A 20,669-nucleotide genomic window follows, 5' to 3' on the forward strand; every position below is an offset into this window, starting at 1 on the left:
ATTTTATCCACCTAGAGTCCTCCATCTAACTCCATGAGACTGACTCAATAGCCAGGTAAAGACCAGCAAACGCCGGCCCCTAATTGCAATGAGGTGCACCTGGAGACAAATAGATAAACCTGGGTCAATTAAGACATGTCACATAACATAAATACCAGGTGTATTTGGTCTAGATATCATCAGTTGCATTTTCTCTGGTACTACCACTCCTGTACCTGGCATCATGAGCATGTTCAGACTGACGGTGGTCACATGTGAGTATACAAACTCTGTATGTGATGCAGATTACAATTTAAATATGTATGACCAAATGTTTGTATTTGAGAGTAAATGAAGTACATGTTATATGAATTGAGGTACATTCAATTTCTATTGGTCAAAAAATATATATAATTGTCACGTTGCATTTCTGGAATAAGAGACCAAATGCTGAATTTAACTATAATCCACTAGGTTTAACTCAAATGCTGAATTGTAGCTTCATGGTCCAAGTGCATATGATGTTGAATGTTGCTGAACTAGCTGTGTGATGTTGTTTCAGTGCTGGCTGCAGCTTGCTGTACACTAACGGATGGAGGTACTGTATGTAATAATGATGATGCTACTTAACCAAGCTAATGTGAGTAGTGTGTAATTCCTGTTTATTTGTCCTGGCAGCAATCAGCATCACGTGTGAAGGCTCTGATGCTTTACTGCAATGTGGTAAGCTAGTCCACACTGCTGAACAGTATACTCACTGACCACCTAAGATAGTTTGTACTGTAGATTAGCGTCACTAGCCCACACCATAGAGACCCAGACTTGGCTCTCCTTTGTCCCTCACCTTTCTCCTTTTCATTCTCTCTTCCCCGTCTGCCTCAGATGGAGGTAAGATTCAAATCAAGCGTGCCAACCATGGTCGTCGTCAACCCGATATGTGTTCCATTGGGCGCCCCGATAACCAACTCACCGACACCAACTGCCTCAGCCAATCCACCACCAGCAAGATGGCAGAAAGGTACTGGAACCTGTGCTGTTTACCTGTAGAAACTCCTTGGTTATAGTGTTAACCACCACCAGGAAGATGGTAGAAGGGTACTGGAACCTGTAGTGTGTACCTGTAGTAACTCATGAACTCTACCTGTCTTTGAAACACACAGGTGCGGTGGGAAGAGCGAGTGTGTTGTGCCGGCATCCAATTTCGTTTTTGGAGACCCCTGTGTCGGGACTTACAAATACTTGGACATCAAATACTCCTGTGTCCAACAGCAAGAAACAAGTCAGTCTCTGAATGTGTGCTAATAATGCTTGGGCACCAAGTGGTGGGCACCAAGATCCATAATTAGATTCAACTTACTATATGTATGACTGTGGCATGTTGGGATATTGTTTAATACTCCTACCCACTTTACTATTTTGTAAAAGAGTGTTCTATGCTGATAGTTAGAAAAGGAATAGAATAGGTTGGTACCAGCTTGCTAACTATGTTTTAATTTATGTTTTCTTATGGCCAAAAGGGGTTTAATACATGCATGTGTTTCTCAACGTGTAAACCACCCTCACCTGCTAGCTAGCCAACAAGCTGTGGTTATTGAAAAATGTAGCCGGCAACAACTTTAGTCAGCGTAGCCTATAGGGAGGTCAGGGACCTGGAAGTGAGGTGCCAAGACGACAAAGGAACTGATAGTGGACTACCGGAAACAGAGGGCCGAGCCCCTCCCTACCAGGAGGCTAGAAATATTTGGTATCAGCCCTCCGAACCTCAATTCTACAGCTGCACCATTGAGAGATTTGACTGGCTGCATCACCACTAAGTATGGCATCTGACTGCAAGGTGTTACAGAGGTACCGGGCCGTACACACTATCATCACTCAGGCTGGGCTCCCTGCCATCAGGATCTCGACACCACATGTCTGAAGGCCCTACATACAGACTCGAGCCACCCAAGTCATACTGGTCTCTACTATTCCATGAAAAATGGTACGGATGCACCAAGTCTGGAACCCTGAACGGCTTCTACTTCCCCCAAGCCATAAAACTGCTGAATGACTAGCCCGACCATCTGCATTGACCCTTTATGCAGTAACATCTTTGACTATGCTGCTGTTCCTTGTTTTATTTACATATCTAGATCATTTAGCCAGCAAGAACATGGTGGGGAAGTGGCTTAAGATCATTTGATGTTTGTTCTCACTTAATCTGATTTACAACTGAACATGTTTCAGTGAACGGTAACTAGCTAGCACAACTCCAACAGCTTTGTAGGGCTTATAGCTAATCTGACAGATGTCACAGCACAAACTGCATAGAAAGATGTATTTGGTGTAGCGGGTTGATGAATTTTTCACCAGTTTAGGTCTAGCCAGCCAGTTTGCTTAATGTAAGTATTTTGAACTGTTCATAAGGGATTTAAGCTATAAGGTAATAACGGTGGAAGATGACACACTTAACTTTATATGTTCTAGTTCATGCTTAAAATGCACCTGAAATCAACGTACCTTATTAGTGCCCGTCAATAACACTTCACCAGGCTAATGTATGTCTGGCCAGTGTGGTGTAACTCCTGTGTTGTCCTTGCAGCATCATATGTGAAGGCTCTGATTCTCAACTACTATGTGGTAAGCTGGTCAACACTACCGTACAGTGTATTCATGTGGAGACGTATGTTAGTCACTAGCCCACACATACAACCAGATTTGGTAATCCTTTTCTTCATCCTCTTCCTCAGATCGGGGTGAGATCCATATTCAGCGTGCCAACTATGGTCGTCGTCAACACGATGTGTGTTCCATTGGGCGCCCACATAAACAACTCAAAAACACCAACTGCCTCAGCCCATCCACCACCAGCACTATGGCAGAAAGGTACTGAAACCTTTAGTGTGCATTTACCCTTAGGCACTCATTGGCTGTGATGTTAACCTCTACCTGTTTCACACAGGTGTGACGGAGAGCGCCAGTGTATCGTCAAGGTATCCAACTCCGTGTTCGGTGACCCCTGTGTCGGAACCTATAAGTACTTGGATGTGGCTTACACCTGTTACTGAATGTGAGTGTTGTATATGTTCACGCACACATGACTGGGAACTAGAATGCTGGTACTGATGGTTTGTCTTGCAGGATATCTTCCTGGGGAACCTGAAGATGTACAAGGCTTCTGGGACATTTTCATTGGGTCTTGCTGTTTTCCTCCAACCGCCAAATCAACTTCAGTGACCATTGTAAACCTGTGCATTTTGTGCTGAAACATTTCTTAAACAATCTCTGAACTGTGGTTGTTGGTCTGAATTAAATGACGTGGCTGGAAGAAGATACTGGTTGACTCTTGTATATTACTAAATGTCACATCAATATTACTTACCATGTGTCCGGTATTCTCTCACACGGTGTTCACCGGTCTCATTTGTACCTTTGTGCCTTAATGGTCCTAATTTGTAATTAATCATCAGCTAATCTGGTCACAAAGCAGACCTGGATGCGTGAGACATTTTTATACACTGTGTAGACCCTACAAATATTGATAGTGAAGTGGTTGGATCATGAACCAAATGTTACTGTGTAAATTCAGCTAGACTATTTCTTCTCTTAACTTCTTGGAACTATAGGGGGTGCTGTTCCGCATTAGCATATTTGTGTCTCCAAATTAAACTGCCTCGTGCTAAATTCTTGATCGTACAATATGCATATTATTGGATAGAAAACACCTTCTAGTTTCTATAGAAGTTGGAATTTTGTCTCTGAGTGGTACAGAACAATTTCTACAGCACTTTTCATGACAGGGTTCAGATTTCAGAAATTTTTACCTCTGATCTGGGGTCTGTTTTTAAGGCGACAGTGAATGCTATGAAGAAACCGACACTGCCTACGTCTTCCTCTGGGTGTCTGTACGTCATCACGTTTTCAATGGAATCGATGGGACATTCACAGCCATTATAAAAAAGCGTGAAGGACATCGGACCTGCCTCGTTCCAAATCGTTTTTTAACCAGCAATATTTCTCCGGTCATGTTTTTACTCGTTATAGGTGTTAAAAACATCATAATGTAGTTAATTTGAACCGTTTTATAGCAATTTATATCCGTTTAGTGCGATTTTGAGGAATTTATTTGTTGTGCACTCTGAAACTTTGGACACGTTTTGGGGTGTCGGTCGTTGGTGGTGGACATTTCGAAGGACAGAGGACATCTATCGACCAAAAGACGTTTATAACATAGAAAGGATACATTGCCCAAGAATCTGATGGAAGAACAGCTCAAAGTAAGCAATATTTAATATGATAAATCGTGTTTCTGTCGAAATATTTTAAACGCATATTTCGCCATTTTGTTTGGTATAGCTTCACTTGGCGAACCCTGTATTGAAAAGTAAGGATAATTTTAAAAATGTAAATCAGCGGTTGCATTAAGAACTAATTTGTCTTTCGATTCCTGTAAACCCTGTATTTTTTAGTCAAGTATATGATTAGCTTTCGAATAAACTAGATCACTCTGATAGATGACGTCAGACATATTGAGGCTTGATTTCCTAGTATTTTTATTGTGTAACCACGGTTTTGTATGGCTAAATATGCACCTTTTCGAACAAACTGTATATGTATATTGTAAAATGATGTTACAGGAGTGTCATCGGAAGAATTCTGAGAAGGTTAGTGAAAAAATTTATATATTTTGGCGATGTTGACTTTTATCGCTCACTTTGGCTAGAATCAATGCTGGGCTGCTATGTGCTATGTGCTATGCTAATATAACGATTTATTGTGTTTTCGCTGTAAGACACTTAGAAAATCTGAAATATTGTCTGTATTCACAGGATCTGTGTCTTTCGATTAGTGTATGCTGTGTATTTTTACGAAATGTTTGATGATTAGTAGTTAGGTAAACACGTTGCTCATTGTAATTATTCTAGTCCATTTGTGACGGTGGGTGCAATTGTAAACTATGTCAGCTACCTGAAATATGCACATTTTTCTAACAAAACCTATCCCATACCATAAATATGTTATCAGACTGTCATCTGATGAGTTTTTTTCTTGGTTAGGGGCTATAAATATCTTAGTTTAGCCGAATTGGTGATGGCTACTGGTGTTGGTGGACAAATAAAAGATGGTGGATTATGCTAATGTGTTTTTAGCTAATAGATTTACATCTTTACATATTGTGTCTTCCCTGTAAAACATTTTAAAAATCGGAAATGGTGGCTTTATTCACAAGATCTGTATCTTTCATCTGGTGTCTTGGACTTGTGATTTAATGATATTTAGATGCTACTATCTACTTGTGAAGCTATGCTAAACAGTGTGTGGGGGGTGGGGGGTGCTCCCGGATCCGGGTTTCTGAGGCAGTAGAGGTTAATAAACATACTTGCAGTGAAGCTGCCCAACTACATCACATTAGTCTAACAGCTTCTTATCCAGAGACGCACGTCAACAAATCTCCCACAATGTCAAAGGGGGACCTGACCGATACAGCCATCCAAGAGCTGCCCCTCAACCATCACATTCCAACCTGAGACATAAAAGAAATCCATTCCCTACCCCATGCACCACCAAATAAGAGAAACAGCCAGGCCAACAATGTTTGAGTGCATGTATGGCACCATGTCCATCTGAGCATTTGAAGTAGTATGCATTTGTACAAACACCTTCATGGCATAAGCCTCAACTGTATCAACACAGCCCCTCAGTGTCATTCAAATGTATGTTTTATCTGGAATTTATTTTACATCTCATTCTATCCTTCACCCAGCAACTCCACCCCCACATCCCAACCCTCCACTTCCCTTAGCCCATCCCACCTGTCTCTGCTGGCCACACACTTTATATTTCTACGCAGCATGTATATTTCAACTATGCTGTGATTAAAATACCATTTCTATTGAATAGACTCTACAGACTTGAAAACCGTTATTAGTAATTGATCTCCAACAGTATATCTAGGGTCAATTTTAGATCAATGTTTTGCATTTTCAGCTATTCCTGAGAACCTACTTGAGGGCAATACTAAAAGAAATGGTCAATTCTGTATTCTCACAACAAAATTTGCATTAGCTGAAAAGCACAAGTCTTGAATCATCTCATACACCCTGTACCATGGAATCGGTAAATAAAAAATCTCTTCCCAACAATTTTGCAACATGTATGGCACATATCAACATCCTGGTCCTCAAATGATACTGGTATACATTCCTATTTTTTATTTTTATTCCGCTGCAAATTTTGATCCTTTAAATTAGACAGACCACTCCTCCTGCCTCCATTTTTGGTGTAATGCTGTAATCAATTGGTTATCTTGGACTGAGCAGACCTTTCCATATATTTCTGATAACTCTAAAAGACAACTCACCTATTCCAATTTACAATATTTAATAACAAAATTCCCCTTTCAAACTGTTTCCTGTAAAATACAGGTATTTTATCAACCAGCGCATTTAAATTCAGCATTAATATTTATTCTATCTTTTCAGGTGGATGACATTTAAGTTGTAGCCAGCTCTGCAATGCTTGTTTGAAAAAGAGAGATACTTAGAAAAAGGTATCATTTGCAATCAATCAAAAATCAAACATCGAAATCTGTACACAGGCAAAAGGGCTATTTAAGTGGATCAACTTTTCTTAGTATTTTACTTGAGAACCATTTAGGGTTCAAATACATCTTTTGACTAAGTGAAGATTTTAGATATGTTAGTGCTTTTATATTTAATAATCTCACAACACCCAAATCATATTCATTATATAGCCAGCTAGGCCTGCATACCACCTCATTCATCCCCCCTCTTCTCCCCTGTAACTATTCCCCAGGTTGTTGCTGTAAATGAGTATGTGTTCTCAGACAACTTACCTGTTTAAATACAAATATACAAATGGATAAATATAGATAGGCACACTGTATCTTGTCATAATTAGGTTTTAGTCCAGACAGTCCAGAAAAGTTATCTAGATCTTCAATGAGACATTACAGGGATCTAGCTAGCAGACTAAATATAAAACTTGAGTAATCGGCATACATGGACACCTTTGTTTCTAAGCCTTGGATTTCTAATCCTCTAATGTTGTTATTTGATATGATTTAATAGCTGGCATTTTGATGGGCACAACGAATAGATATGGTGACAGCGGACACCCTTGTTTAACTCTTCAAAACTCTCTGAGAAGTAGCCGCTATTTACTATTTTACACCTGAGGTTGCTATCCAGTACTTTTACCCTTTTCTAAGAGAATCACCGAAATTGTAAACATCCAGGCATTTTATGAATACATTTCTAGTACGTAATTGCCTGTAGACCCTGTCACATACGTCTCTTGCCTGGGCCATTGAATTGCGACTCCATTTTGTCCCTATAGTGACATTCTGCTTCTTTGATTGCCTTGTGGAGGGAATAACTACACTGTTTATATTCAGCTATATTCCCCGACCTCTTTCCATGGTTGAATGCGGTGGTTTGCGCTTTCAGTTTTGCGCGAATGCTGCCTTCTATCCACAGTTTCTGGTTGGGGTAGGTTTTAATAGTAACACTGTGTACAACCTCTCCAATGCACATTCTAATAAGTTCACTCACAGAGTCGGCGTATAAATCGATTTTATTGTCTGAGGCTTCCTGGAATATTTTCCAGTCCACGTGATCAAAACAATCTTGAAGCGTCGATTCCGATGGGTCAGATGAGCGTTGAATGGTTTTAGTCACGGGTACATCCTGCTTGAGTTTCTGCCTATAGAGCGGTATGAACAAGATGGAGTCGTGGTTGGATTTGCCGAAAGGAGGGCGGGGGAGGGCCTTGTATGCAAGTTAGATTAACCTGTTGGGGATGGGGGCGCTGTTTAGACTATTTATGCTAATTTGGTAATTTTTGAAACGGCTTCCCACAAAATCCTTGATCGTACAATATGCATTTTATTATTATTATTGGATAGAAAACAGTCTATAGTTTCTATAGGAGTTGAAATTTTGTCTCTAAGTGGAACAGAGTCCATTCTACAGCAATTTCCCTGACATGGAGTCAGATTTGAGAAATGTTGGCCACTCTTCTGAAGTCAGTTAAAAGGGCACTGTCATTGCTATGACTATACGGACACTTCTTACGTCTTCCCCTGGATGCCTTTACGTGATGACGATTCCAATGGGGTCGATTGCGCGTTCACAGGCCCCACAAATGAAAAAACCCTGAAGCTAGTCATTCTTTTGGAGCTGCGTAACGCGCGTGCTGGACACCGACCCGCTCCTGTTCCAAGCGTTAGTTTAGCCTGTTATATTTCTCCGGTCATCTTTTCACTCGTTATAGGAGTTAAAAACATCATAAGGTTGTTAATTTAAAGCGTTTTATAGCAATTTATATCCGTTTAGTGCGATTTTGGGACATTTATTTTTGCAACGATGTGAAAAGTTGGGCACGCTTTTCAGTTCATCCCGAACGCAGTTGACATTTCCACATGGCAAGAGGACAGCTTTCCACCAAAAGACGATTTCTCCCAAGAAAGGATCCTTTGCCCAAGATACTGATGGAAGAACAGCTCAAGGTAGGACATTTTTATTATGATAAATCGTGTTTCTGTCGAAACATTTTAGTGGCTTAGGACGCCATGTTTTTTGACGTAGCTTCGCTTGGCGCAAACTGTATTGAAAAGTAAGGATAAATTAAAAAATGTAATAACGCAATTGTATTAAGAATTAAATTGTCTATCAATCCCTGTCCACCCTATATTTTTTTTGTCACGTTTATGAGTATTTATGTATAAGAGTAGATCACTGTCTAAGTGGCGCAAGGACTTTTTCTTTACCAGCTTGTCTACATTTCACATTGTCTAACCATGATTTTGGTGGCTAAATATAAACATTTTCGATCAAACTGTATATGCATGTTGTAATGTGATGTTACAGGAGTGTCATCGGAAGAATTCTGAGAAGGTTAGTGAAAAAATTAATATCTTTTGGCGATGTTGACTTTTATCGCTCACTTTGGCTAGAATCAATGCTGGGCTGCTAATTGCTATGTGCTAAGCTAATATAACGATTTATTGTGTTTTCGCTGTAAGACACTTAGAAAATCTGAAATATTGTCTGTATTCACAGGATCTGTGTCTTTCGATTCGTGTATGCTGTGTATTTTTACGAAATGTTTGATGATTAGTAGTTAGGTAAACACGTTGCTCATTGTAATTATTCTAGTCCATTTGTGACGGTGGGTGCAATTGTAAACTATGCCATCTACCTGAAATATGCACTTTTTTCTAACAAAACCTATCCCATACCATAAATATGTTATCAGACTGTCATCTAATGAGTTTTTTTGTTGGTTAGGGGCTATAAATATCTTAGTTTAGCCGAATTGGTGATGGCTACTGGTGTTGGTGGACAAATAAAAGATGGTGGATTATGCTAATGTGTTTTTAGGTAATAGATGTACATCTTTACATATTGTGTCTTCCCTGTAAAACATTTTAAAAATCGGAAATGTTGACTGGATTCACAAGATCTGTGTCTTTCATTAGCTGTATTGGACTTTAATGTGTGAAAGTTAAATATTTTAAAAAAATATTTTTTTTGAATTTCGCGGCACTGGTTTTTCAGTGGGGGGGGGGGGGGTGTGCCGCTAGTGCCACGCTGATCCTAGACAGGTTAACAGGGGTCGAGGCGTTTTGCTCGAGCAGGTACGAAAGTCAATGTGCTGGTAAAATTGAGGTATTCTTGTTCTCAAAATAGCTTTCTTAACATCCCCAGCTTCAGTAAATCAGCATGAGGATATATGGTTTCCGGGGGAAGGGGGGAGTATACACGGCCGTGACTATAATCAAAGTGAATTGTCTTGGGAGATAATGCGGTCGGCATTTGACTGTAAGGATTTCTAGGTCAGGTGAACAAAAGGACTTGAGTTACTGTATGTTCATAAACCACCGCCCTTCCACTTACCAGAGAGATGTTTTTTTTCTGTCGGCGTGACGCATGAAGAAACCCGATGGCTGTATCGACTCTGACAAAGTATCCTGAATGAGCAATGTTTCCGTGAAACATAGAATGTTAATATCTCTGATGTCTCTATGGAAGGCAACTCGTGCCCTAATTTCGTCCACAAATTACTACATAATTTCCCAAACTTTTCGAACAAACTCTATATGTATGTTGTAATATGATGTTACAGGAGTGTCATCTGAAGAATTCTGAGAAGGTTAGTGAAAAAATTAATACATTTTAGTGGTGATAATGCTATCGCTCCTTTTGCCTTGAATCAATGCTGGGGTAATGTTTGCACATGTGCTATGCTAATATAACGATTTATTGTGTTTTCGCTGTAAGACACTTAGAAAATCTGAAATATTGTCTGGATTCACAGGATCTGTGTCTTTCAATTAGTGTACGCTGTGTATTTTTAAGAAATGTTTTATGATTAGTAATTAGGTAATACACGTTGCTCTCTGTATTTATTCTAGTCGAGTTGTGATGGTGGGTGCAATTGTAAACTATGATTTATACCTGAAATATGCACATTTTTCTAACAAAACCTATCCTACACAATAAATATGTTATCAGTCTGTCATCTGATGAGTTTTTTTCTTGGTTAGTGGCTATCAATATCTTTATTTGGCCGAATTGGTGATAGCTACTGGTGGTGAGAAAAAATGGTGGACAAAGAAAAATGGTGATTTTTGCTAACGTGGTTAGCTAATAGATTTACATATTGTGTCTTCCCTGTAAAACATTTTACAAATCAGAAATGATTGCTGGATTCACAAGAAGTGGATCTTTCATCTGGTATCTTGGACTTGTGATTGAATGATATTTAGATGCTACTATTTAATTGTGACGCTATGCTAGCTATGCTATTCAGCTTTTTTACTAGTGGGGGAGGTGGGGGTGCTCCCGGATCCGGGTTTCTGAGTCGGTAGAAGTTAAAGAGAAGGCGCTGTGAATTTTGGGCCTGCTCTGAAATATGTTATAGTTGGCTTCTAAAGGAGTTGGAAAAAGTGAGTTTGGAGTCAGATGGTATCAGTTTGGTGTCTAACAATATCCAATTGACTGATGGACACTAACTTGCTAGTTGACTTTTGTACATTTGCAATATGTTTCAACGGGAGGGTACCATCACCAAAATCGGCATGATGAAATTTCACGCAACGAGCGATGGAGAGGAACCACTATCACTGCCCGGCCATCCTGAGGTCATCAGGACGTTGACTTTTGCATTTCTAAAGTATTTAAGAGAATGCACGTTACATTTGCAATATGATGTGATGTTTTTCATATTGCAAATGCACGTTACATTTGCAATATGATGTGATGTTTTTCATATGGCAAATGTAACGTGCATTCTTTAAATACTTTAGAAATACAAAAGTCAACGTCCTGATGATCTCAGGATGGCCGGGCAGTGATAGTGGTTCCTCTCCATCGCTCGTTGCGTGAAATTTCATCATGTCGCTTTTTGTGATGGTACCCCCTCGTTGAAACATATTGCAAATGTACAAAAGTCGACTAGCAAGTCAACTAGCAAGTGTCCATCAGTCAATTGGATATTTTCAGACACCAAACTGATACCATCTGACTCCAAACTCACTTTTTCCAACTCCTTTAGAAGCCAACTATCACATATTTCAGAGCAGGCCCGAAATTCACGGCGCCTTCCATTTAAACTAGCGCCCAATTGATTCCCATTCACTCCTTGAAGAGCTCTCCCTGTTCCAGAATAGTCCAGAACGCACTGCGCAGCCCATTGACAACGTATGGGCAACATACAAAATGGGCATTAATACGATGCCAATGGAGTTTCCCCATCTCCTCAAAGGTATCTCTGGCACTGTCCCACACATTTTGGCAATACACCAACATTGATCTATCCCTCATTGAAATCAAGTCAAAGTGGTAGATCTGTAATGCGCTATTTCAATGCTGAGTTACATTGTTGTACACCAGTGTTCAACAGCTTAAAATAGTACTTTTTGGTCTGAAAATATATTTCACTGCAGTTTAGATGGTACAATGATGCGACACTATACTTTTGTCAAACTTAAATTAGGCGAAACAGAAAATCAGCAACCTGGAAATGGCGACGTGATCCACATAGTTAATTTTTTATTTAATTATACCATCATTAATATGTCCCGTGGTACTGTCGTTGTGGTACTGCTGTGCTCGCTCATCCCAAATCAAACCAATGGACAATAGGAGACTGAATGTGATCGGATCAACATCTAATTGTCTTTCACATAACTCTTACGGAATGTCCACGCCGATGGGGATATTGGACATGTAATCAAAGTTTACTGGGTGACAATTTATTTTTAACTTAGACAAAATAATTTATAATTGAATTTTTCCAGTACAACAAGTTCAGCAAATCCCCTTATTGTTTGGAATACCTTAAAATGTACCTTCAGAGGTCATTCACTTCAATTTTCAACAACAATTAAAAAGCAGTTTCTGGCTAAAGAGACAGGACTAACAAGGGAAATACATTCTCTAATCGTACAGGAAGCAAAAAAAACAAAACTACAGATAAAAAATAAATTAGAGGAAAAACAAAAAGAAATGGATGAACTTATTCTAGAACCATCTAATGTAATCTATTACAAAAATAAAGTTACCTGTGATTCTCCAAATTATATTTTAAAGGAGGAAGCTAAATGATCAAAAGTTGGCGCAGACAGAGATGGTCGCCTCGTTTCAAGTCCTTTGGAAATTATGTAATAATTTGTGGACGAAATTAGGGCACGAGTTGCCTTCCAGAGAGACATCAGAGATTGTAACATGCTATGTTTCATGGAAACATTGCTCACTCGGGATATGTTGTCAGAGTTGATACAGCCATCGGGTTTCGTCATGCTTCGCGCCGACAGAAAAAAAGCATCTCTCTGGTAAGTGGAAGGGTGGTGGTTTATGAACATACAGTAACTCAAGTCCTTTTGTTCACCTGACCTAGAAATCCTTACAGTCAAATGCCGACCGCATTATCTCCAAGACAATTCTCTTTGATTATACTCACGGCCGTATATACCCCACCCCCCCCCCTTCCCCCGGAAACCATATATCCTCAGGCTGATTTATTGAAGCTGGGGATGTTAGGAAAGCTATTTTGAGAACCAGAATATCTCAATTTTACCAGCACATTGACTTTCGTGCCTGCTCAAGCAAAACACTCGACCACTGTTAATCTAACTTCCGCGATGCATACAAGGCCCTCCCCCGCCCTCCTTTCAGCAAATCCAAACACGACTCCATCTTGCTCATACCGCCCTATAGGCAGAAACTCAAGCAGGATGTACCCGTGACTAAAACCATTCAACGCTGGTCTGACCCATCGGAATCGACACTTCAAGATTGTTTTGATCACGTGGACTGGAAAATATTCCGGGAAGCCTCAGACAATAAAATAGATTTATACGCCGACTCTGTGAGTGAATTTATTAGAATGTGCATTGGAGAGGTTGTACACAGTGTTACTATTAAAACCTACCCCAACCAGAAACTGTGGATAGAAGGCAGCATTTGCGCAAAACTGAAAGCGCAAACCACCGCATTCAACCATGGAAAGAGGTCGGGGAATATAGCTGAATATAAACAGTGTAGTTATTCCCTCCACAAGGCAATCAAACAAGCAGAATGTCAGTATAGGGACAAAATGGAGTCGCAATTCAATGGCCCACACAAGAGACGTATGTGACAGGGTCTACAGGCAATTACGTACTAGAAATATATTCATAAAATGCCTGGATGTTTACAATTTCGGTGATTCTCTTAGAAATGGGTAAAAGTACTGGATAGCAACCTCAGGTGTAAAATAGTAAATAGCGGCTACTTCTCAGAGAGTTTTGAAGAGTTAAACAAGGGTGTCCGCTGTCACCATATCTATTCGTTATGGCCATCAAAATGCCAGCTATTAAATCATATCAAATAACAACATTAGAGGATTAGAAATCCAAGGCTTAGAAACAAAGGTGTCCATGTATGCCGATTACTCAAGTTTTATATTTAGTCTGCTAGCTAGATCCCTGTAATGTCTCATTGAAGATCTAGATAACTTTTCTGGACTGTCTGGACTAAAACCTAATTACGACAAGATACACTGTGCCTATCTATATTTATCCATTTGTATATTTGTATTTAAACAGGTAAGTTGTCTGAGAACACATACTCATTTACAGCAACAACCTAGAGAATAGTTACAGGGGAGAAGAGGGGGGATGAATGAGGTGGTATGCAGGCCTAGCTATAATGAATATGTTTGGGTGTTGTGAGATTATTAAATATAAAAGCACTAACATCTCAAATCTTCACTTTGTCAAAAGATTTATTTGAACCCTAAATGGTTCTCAAGTAAAATACTAAGAAAAGTTGATCCACTGTTAAATAGCCCTTTTGCATGTGTACAGATTTCGATGTTTGATTTTTGATTGATTGCAAATGATACCTTTTTCTAAGTATCTCTCTTTTTCAAACAAGCATTGCAGAGCTGGCTACAGTTTAAATGTCATCCACCTGAAAAGATAGAATAAATATTAATGCTGAATTTAAATGCGCTGGTTGATAAAATACCTGTATTTTACAGGAAACAGTTTGAAAGGGGAATTTTGTTATTAAATATTGTAAATTGGAATAGGTGAGTTGTCTTTTAGAGTTATCAGAAATATATGGAAAGGTCTGCTCAGTCCAAGATTATAACCAATTGATTACAGCATTACACCAAAAATGGAGGCAGGTGGCAGCAGAAGGAGGCAGGGAAGTGGTCTGTCTGCCCAATTTAAAGGATCAAAATTTGCAGCGGAATAAAAATAGGAATGTATACCAGTATCATTTGAGGACCAGGATGTTGATATGTGCCATACATATTGTAAAATTGTTGGGAAGAGATTTTTTATTTACCGATTCCATGGTACAGGGTGTATGAGATGATTCAAGACTTGTGCTTTTCAGCTAATGCAAATTTTGTTGTGAGAATACAGAATCAATTGACCATTTATTTTAGTATTGCCCTCAAGTAGGTTCTCAGGAATAGCTGAAAATGCAAAACATTGATCTAAAATTGACCCTAGATATACTGTTGGAGATCAATTACTAATAACGGTTTTCAAGTCTGTAGAGTCTATTCAATAGAAATGGTATTTTAATCACAGCATAGTTGAAATATACATGCTGCGTAGAAATCCAAAGTGTGTGGCCAGCAGAGACAGGTGGGATGGGCTAAGGGAAGTGGAGGGTTGGGATGTGGGGGTGGAGTTGCTGGGTGAAGGATAGAATGAGATGTAAAATAAATTCTAGATAAAACATACATTTGAATGACACTGAGGGGCTGTGTTGATACAGTTGAGGCTTATGCCATGAAGGTGTTTGTACAAATGCATACTACTTCAAATGCTCAGATGGACATGGTGCCATACATGCACTCAAACATTGTTGGCCTGGCTGTTTCTCTTATTTGGTGGTGCATGGGGTAGGGAATGGATTTCTTTTATGTCTCAGGTTGGAATGTGATGGTTGAGGGGCAGCTCTTGGATGGCTGTATCGGTCAGGTCCCCCTTTGACATTGTGGGAGATTTGTTGACGTGCGTCTCTGGATAAGAAGCTGTTAGACTAATGTGATGTAGTTGGGCAGCTTCACTGCAAGTATGTTTATTAAGAGAAGAAATAGTCTAGCTGAATTTACACAGTAACATTTGGTTCATGATCCAACCACTTAACTATCAATGTTTGTAGGGTCTACACATTGTATAAAAATGTCTCACGCATCCAGGTCTGCTTTGTGACCAGATTAGCTGATGATTAATTACAAATTAGGACCATTAAGGCTGCTGATTTCAGAAGTACTACCTGTCAATGATTTGAGGATCAGGTTCAATTGATTAAAATATAGTTTGACCATCCAGATCACACCGCCTGAGGTGGTCAGGAAAGTGATCACAATGAGTATTAAACTTGTCTACAACTGCCTAAAGGTGGGCACAGATTACAGACAGCAAGACAAAGGCACGTTAGCCCCAGGTACAAATGAGACGGTGAACACCGTGTAAGAGAGAATACCAGACACATGGTAAGTAATATTGATGTGACATTTAGTAATATACAAGAGTCAACCAGTATCGTCTTCCAGCCACTTCATTTTATTCAGAGATTGTTTAAGAAATGTTTCAGCACAAAATGCACAGGTTTACAATGGTCACTGAAGTTGGTTTGGCGGTTGGAGGAAAAAACAGCACGACCCGATGAAAATGTCCCCAGAAGCCTTGTACATCTTCAGGTTCCCCAGGAAGATATCCTGCAAGACAAACCATCAGTACCAGCATTCTAGTTCCCAGTCATGTGTGCATGAACATATTCAACACTCACATTCAGTAACAGGTGTAAGCCACATCCAAGTACTTATAGGTTCCGACACAGGGGTCACCGAACACGGAGTTGGATACCTTGACGATACACTGGCGCTCTCCGTCACACCTGTGTGAAACAGGTAGAGGTTAACATCACAGCCAATGAGTGCCTACAGGTATATGCACACTAAAGGTTTCAGTACCTTTCTGCCATAGTGCTGGTGGTGGATGGGCTGAGGCAGTTGGTGTTTTTGAGTTGTTTATGTGGGCGCCCAATGGAACACACATCGTGTTGACGACGACCATAGTTGGCACGCTGAATATGGATCTCACCCCGATCTGAGGAAGAGAACGAAGAAAAGGATTACCAAATCTGGTAGTATGTGTGGGCTAGTGACTAACATACGTCTCCACATGAATACACTGTACGGTAGTGTTGACCAGCTTACCACATAGTAGTTGAGAATCAGAGCCTTCACATATGATGCTGCTTACTGCAAGGACAACACAGGAGTTACACAACACTGGCCAGACATACATTAGCCTGGTGAAGTGTTAGTGATGGGCACTAATAAGGTACGTTGATTTCAGGTGCATTTTAAGCATGAACTAAACTATATAAAGTTAAGTGTGTCATCTTCCACCGTTATTACCTTGTAGCTTAAATCCCTTATGAACAGTTCAAAATACTTACATGAAGCAAACTGGCTGGCTAGACCTAAACTGGTGAAAAATTTGTCAACCCGCTAGACCAAATACATCTTTCTATGCAGTTTGTTCTGTGACATCTGTCAGATTAGCTATAAGCCCTACAAAGCTGTTGGAGTTGTGCTAGCTAGTTACCGTTCACTGAAACATGTTCAGTTGTAAATCAGATTAAGTGTGCACAAGCATTAAATGAGCTTAAGCCACTTCCCTGCCATGTTCTTCCTGGCTAAATGATCTAGATACATACAAGGAACAGCAGCATAGTCAAAGATGTTACTGCAAAAAGGGTCAATGCAGATGGTCGGGGTAGTCATTCAGCAGTTTTATGGCTTGGGGGAAGTAGAAGCCGTTCAGGGTTCTGTTGGTTCCAGACTAGGTGCATCCGTACCATTTTTCATGGAATAGTAGAGACCAGTATGACTTGGGTGGCTCGAGTCTGTATGTAGGGCCTTCAGACACGTGGTGTCGAGATCCTGATGGCAGGGAGCCCAGCCTGAGTGATGATAGTGTGTACGGCCCGGTACCTCTGTAACACCTTGCAGTCAGATGCCATACTTAGTGGTGATGCAGCCAGTCAAATCTCTCAATGGTGCAGCTGTAGAATTGAGGTTCGGAGGGCTGATACCAAATATTTCTAGCCTCCTGGTAGGGAGGGGCTCGGCCCTCCGTTTCCGGTAGTCCACTATCAGTTCCTTTGTCGTCTTGGCACCTCACTTCCAGGTCCCTGACCTCCCTATAGGCTACGCTGACTAAAGTTGTTGCAGGCTACATTTTTCAATAACCACAGCTTGTTGGCTAGCTAGGGTTAGTTAGCAGGTGAGGGTGGTTTACACGTGGATAAACACATGCATGTATGAAACCCCTTTTGGCCATAAGAAAACATTGAATAAAACATAGTTAGCAAGCTGGAACCAACCTATTCTATTCCTTTTCTAACTATCAGCATAGTACACTCTTTTACAAAATAGTAAAGTGGGTAGGAGTATTAAACAATATCCCAACATGCCACAGTCATACATATAGTAAGTTGCATCTAATTATGGATATTGGTGCCCACCACTAAGTATTATTAGCACACATTCAGAGACTGACTTGTTTCTTGCTGTTGGACACAGGAGTATTTGATGTCCAGATACTTGTAAGTCCCGACACAGGGGTCTCCAAAAACGAAATTGGATGCCGGCACAACACACTGGCTCTTCCCACCGCACCGGTGCGTTTCAAAGACAGGTAGAGGTCATGAGTTCCTACAGGTACACACTACAGGTTCCAGTACCCTTCTACCATCTTGCTGGTGGTGGTTAACACTATAACCAAGGAGTTTCGACAGATAAACACAGGTTCCAGTACCTTTCTGCCATCTTGCTGGTGGTGGATTGGCTGAGGCAGTTGGTGTCGGTGAGTTGGTTATCGGGGCGCCCAATGGAACACATATCGTGTTGACGACGACCATAGTTGGCACGCTTGATTTGAATTTTACCTCCATCTGTGGGAGATGGGGAAGAGAGAATGAAAAGGAGAAAGGTGAGGGACAAAGGAGAGCCAAGTCTGGGTCTCTATGGTGTGGGCTAGTGACGCTAATCTACAGTAGAAACTATCATAGGTGGTCAGTGAGTATACTGTTCAGCAGTGTGGACTAGCTTACCACATTGCAGTAAAGCATCAGAGCCTTCACACGTGATGCTGATTGCTGCCAGGACAAATAAACAGGAATTACACACTACTCACATTAGCTTGGTTAAGTAGCATCATCATTATTACATACAGTACCTCCATCTGTTAGTGTACAGCAAGCTGCAGCCAGCACTGAAACAACATCACACAGCTAGTTCAGCAACATTCAACAGCATATGCACTTGGACCATGAAGCTAGAATTCAGCATTGGTCTCTATACTCCAGCATTTCAGTTACACTAAGTGTATGATAGTCAAGTTGAGCATTTGGTCTCTTATTCCAGGCACACAATGTGACATTTGTTATATGACTTTGTTTTGAATACTTTTTTGCCCAATAGGAACTGAATGTCCCTCAAATCATATGACATGTACTTCTGTTACAAACATTTTGGTCATATATATTTAAATTCTAATCTTCATCACATACAGAGTTTGTATACTCACATGTGACCACCGTCAGTCTGAACATGCTCATGATTCCAGGTACAGAAGTGGTAGTAACAGAGAAAATGCAACTGATGATATCTCGACTAAATACACCTGGTATTTATGTTATGTGACATGTCCTAATTAAACCAGGTGTATCTATTTGTCTCCAGGTGCACCTCATTGCAATTAGGGGCCGGCGTTTGCCGGTCTTTACCTGGCTATTGGGTCAGTCTCATGGAGTTAGATAGAGGACTCTAGGTGGATAAAATCCATTTTGACATGAACATTGCCATTGAGGGCTTCCAACATTTTAAAGTAGTCATCTAGGTGGGGATCTTTGTTAACTTCTTGAGGATAGGGTGCAGAGTTTTCACTTAGGGAAAAAAAGCGTGCGCAATTTCAACTTCGTGCTACTCATCCCCAGAATATAAGATATGCATATAATTAGTAGATTTGGATAGAAAACACTCTGAAGTTTCTAAAACTGTTTGAATCATATCTGTAAGTATAACAGAACTTATATAGCAGTCAAAACCCTGAGGACTAACTTTTTTATTGTTAAGTTCCTCTATGTTCAATGGATTCTAATCAGTAAATGCGCAGTTTCTACTGCTTCCACTGGATGTCGCCATTGTATGGAAAATGGTTAAGGTTTTTTCTTTGTGAGGTGAAAAAGATATTGACCCGGAAGTGGAGGGACGTCGTTTGTTTATGTTTGAGATTTGGGCAAGAAATGAAATGTTCCGTGAGTTTGTTGATATCCTGTATTGAAAACAGATTGACCTGTCTTCAATTTGATCGATTATTAACGTTTACAAATACCTTAAGCTGTATTACAAAAGTACTTTGAAATGTTTTGGCAAAGTTTAGAGGTAATTTGTTTTAGATATTGTGTCATGATTTTGTTCAAATTGAACGCTGTTTTTTCTGGTACAACAGCGCCAAATAAATGGACAATTTGGATATATATGGATGGAATTAATCGAACAAAAGGACCATTTGTGATGTTTATGGGACATATTGGAGTGCCAACAAAAGAATCTCGTCAAAGGTAATGCATGTTTTATATTTTATATTAGCGTTTTGAGTAGCGCTAGCATGTAGCATGTAGCGCTAGCAATAGGCTACACTCTCTTGTTTACATTGGGCAATCATCAGATAATAGCATCTTATGCTTTCGCCGAAAAGCCTTTTTGAAATCTGACATGTTGGCTGGATTCACAACGAGTGTAGCTTTAATTTGATATCTTATATGTGTGATTTAATCAAGTTTAATTTTATATAATTTTTTTGAATTTGGCGCTCTACATTTTGACATGCCTGTTGGGACGCAAGCGTCCCATCTATCCCAGAGAGGTTAAGGAAGAATCACATGGGCCACATTCAGTCGCAAAACCTTTGAGCATTGCAGATATACATTTCATGATTAGAGACAATGTATTTCCTTATTCTACATCTCGGAGAGACATATTTGTTAAACACAGCATATTTGTTTATAACCTTCCAAAATGTTGCATCCTTCTGAATGCACCCCATTATTAATTTCTCCATTATTCATTATACATTGCCAGCAGCATACCACCCAGCATAC

The 20,669-nt window shown here is 40.0% G+C and overlaps 2 protein-coding genes across 2 annotated transcripts; one reads left to right on the forward strand and one right to left on the reverse strand.

Moving 5' to 3' along the window:
- The first annotated feature begins 193 nt into the window (after nucleotides 1–193).
- On the forward strand, nucleotides 194–3,291 carry LOC129845887 (L-rhamnose-binding lectin CSL3-like). Its single transcript, XM_055913812.1, has 9 exons — nucleotides 194–254; nucleotides 542–577; nucleotides 658–702; nucleotides 862–997; nucleotides 1,140–1,262; nucleotides 2,561–2,598; nucleotides 2,709–2,844; nucleotides 2,921–3,028; nucleotides 3,100–3,291. Exons 1-8 carry the CDS (start codon nucleotides 224–226, stop codon nucleotides 3,024–3,026), a joined length of 651 nt encoding a protein of 216 aa, XP_055769787.1. The 5' UTR covers nucleotides 194–223; the 3' UTR covers nucleotides 3,027–3,028; nucleotides 3,100–3,291.
- A 12,743-nt stretch (nucleotides 3,292–16,034) lies between these two features.
- On the reverse strand, nucleotides 16,035–19,189 carry LOC129845888 (L-rhamnose-binding lectin CSL3-like). Its single transcript, XM_055913813.1, has 9 exons — nucleotides 19,094–19,189; nucleotides 18,743–18,778; nucleotides 18,618–18,662; nucleotides 18,325–18,458; nucleotides 18,065–18,185; nucleotides 16,714–16,758; nucleotides 16,468–16,603; nucleotides 16,284–16,391; nucleotides 16,035–16,212 (listed from the first exon to the last, which is right to left on the reverse strand). The coding sequence occupies exons 1-8, from the start codon at nucleotides 19,122–19,124 to the stop codon at nucleotides 16,286–16,288; spliced, it is 654 nt and encodes a 217-aa protein (XP_055769788.1). The 5' UTR covers nucleotides 19,125–19,189; the 3' UTR covers nucleotides 16,035–16,212; nucleotides 16,284–16,285.
- Nucleotides 19,190–20,669: the final 1,480 nt, after the last annotated feature.

Source organism: Salvelinus fontinalis, unplaced genomic scaffold (genome assembly GCF_029448725.1).
Source record: "Salvelinus fontinalis isolate EN_2023a unplaced genomic scaffold, ASM2944872v1 scaffold_0396, whole genome shotgun sequence".
Taxonomy (NCBI): Eukaryota; Metazoa; Chordata; class Actinopteri; order Salmoniformes; family Salmonidae; genus Salvelinus; species Salvelinus fontinalis.

Excerpts from the sequence above, each read along its gene's own strand:
- LOC129845888 (XM_055913813.1), bottom strand. The coding sequence starts at position 19,124 with ATGAGCATGTTCAGACTGACGGTGGTCACAT. Across the intron at positions 18,779-19,093 it reads CAGACTGACGGTGGTCACAT|TGCTGGCTGCAGCTTGCTGT; the intron begins GTGAGTATACAA and ends ATGTTGTTTCAG. Across the intron at positions 18,186-18,324 it reads CCACCAGCAAGATGGCAGAA|CGGTGCGGTGGGAAGAGCCA; the intron begins AGGTACTGGAAC and ends TTTGAAACGCAC.
- LOC129845887 (XM_055913812.1), top strand. The coding sequence starts at position 224 with ATGAGCATGTTCAGACTGACGGTGGTCACAT. Across the intron at positions 255-541 it reads CAGACTGACGGTGGTCACAT|TGCTGGCTGCAGCTTGCTGT; the intron begins GTGAGTATACAA and ends ATGTTGTTTCAG. Across the intron at positions 2,599-2,708 it reads TGATTCTCAACTACTATGTG|ATCGGGGTGAGATCCATATT; the intron begins GTAAGCTGGTCA and ends CCTCTTCCTCAG.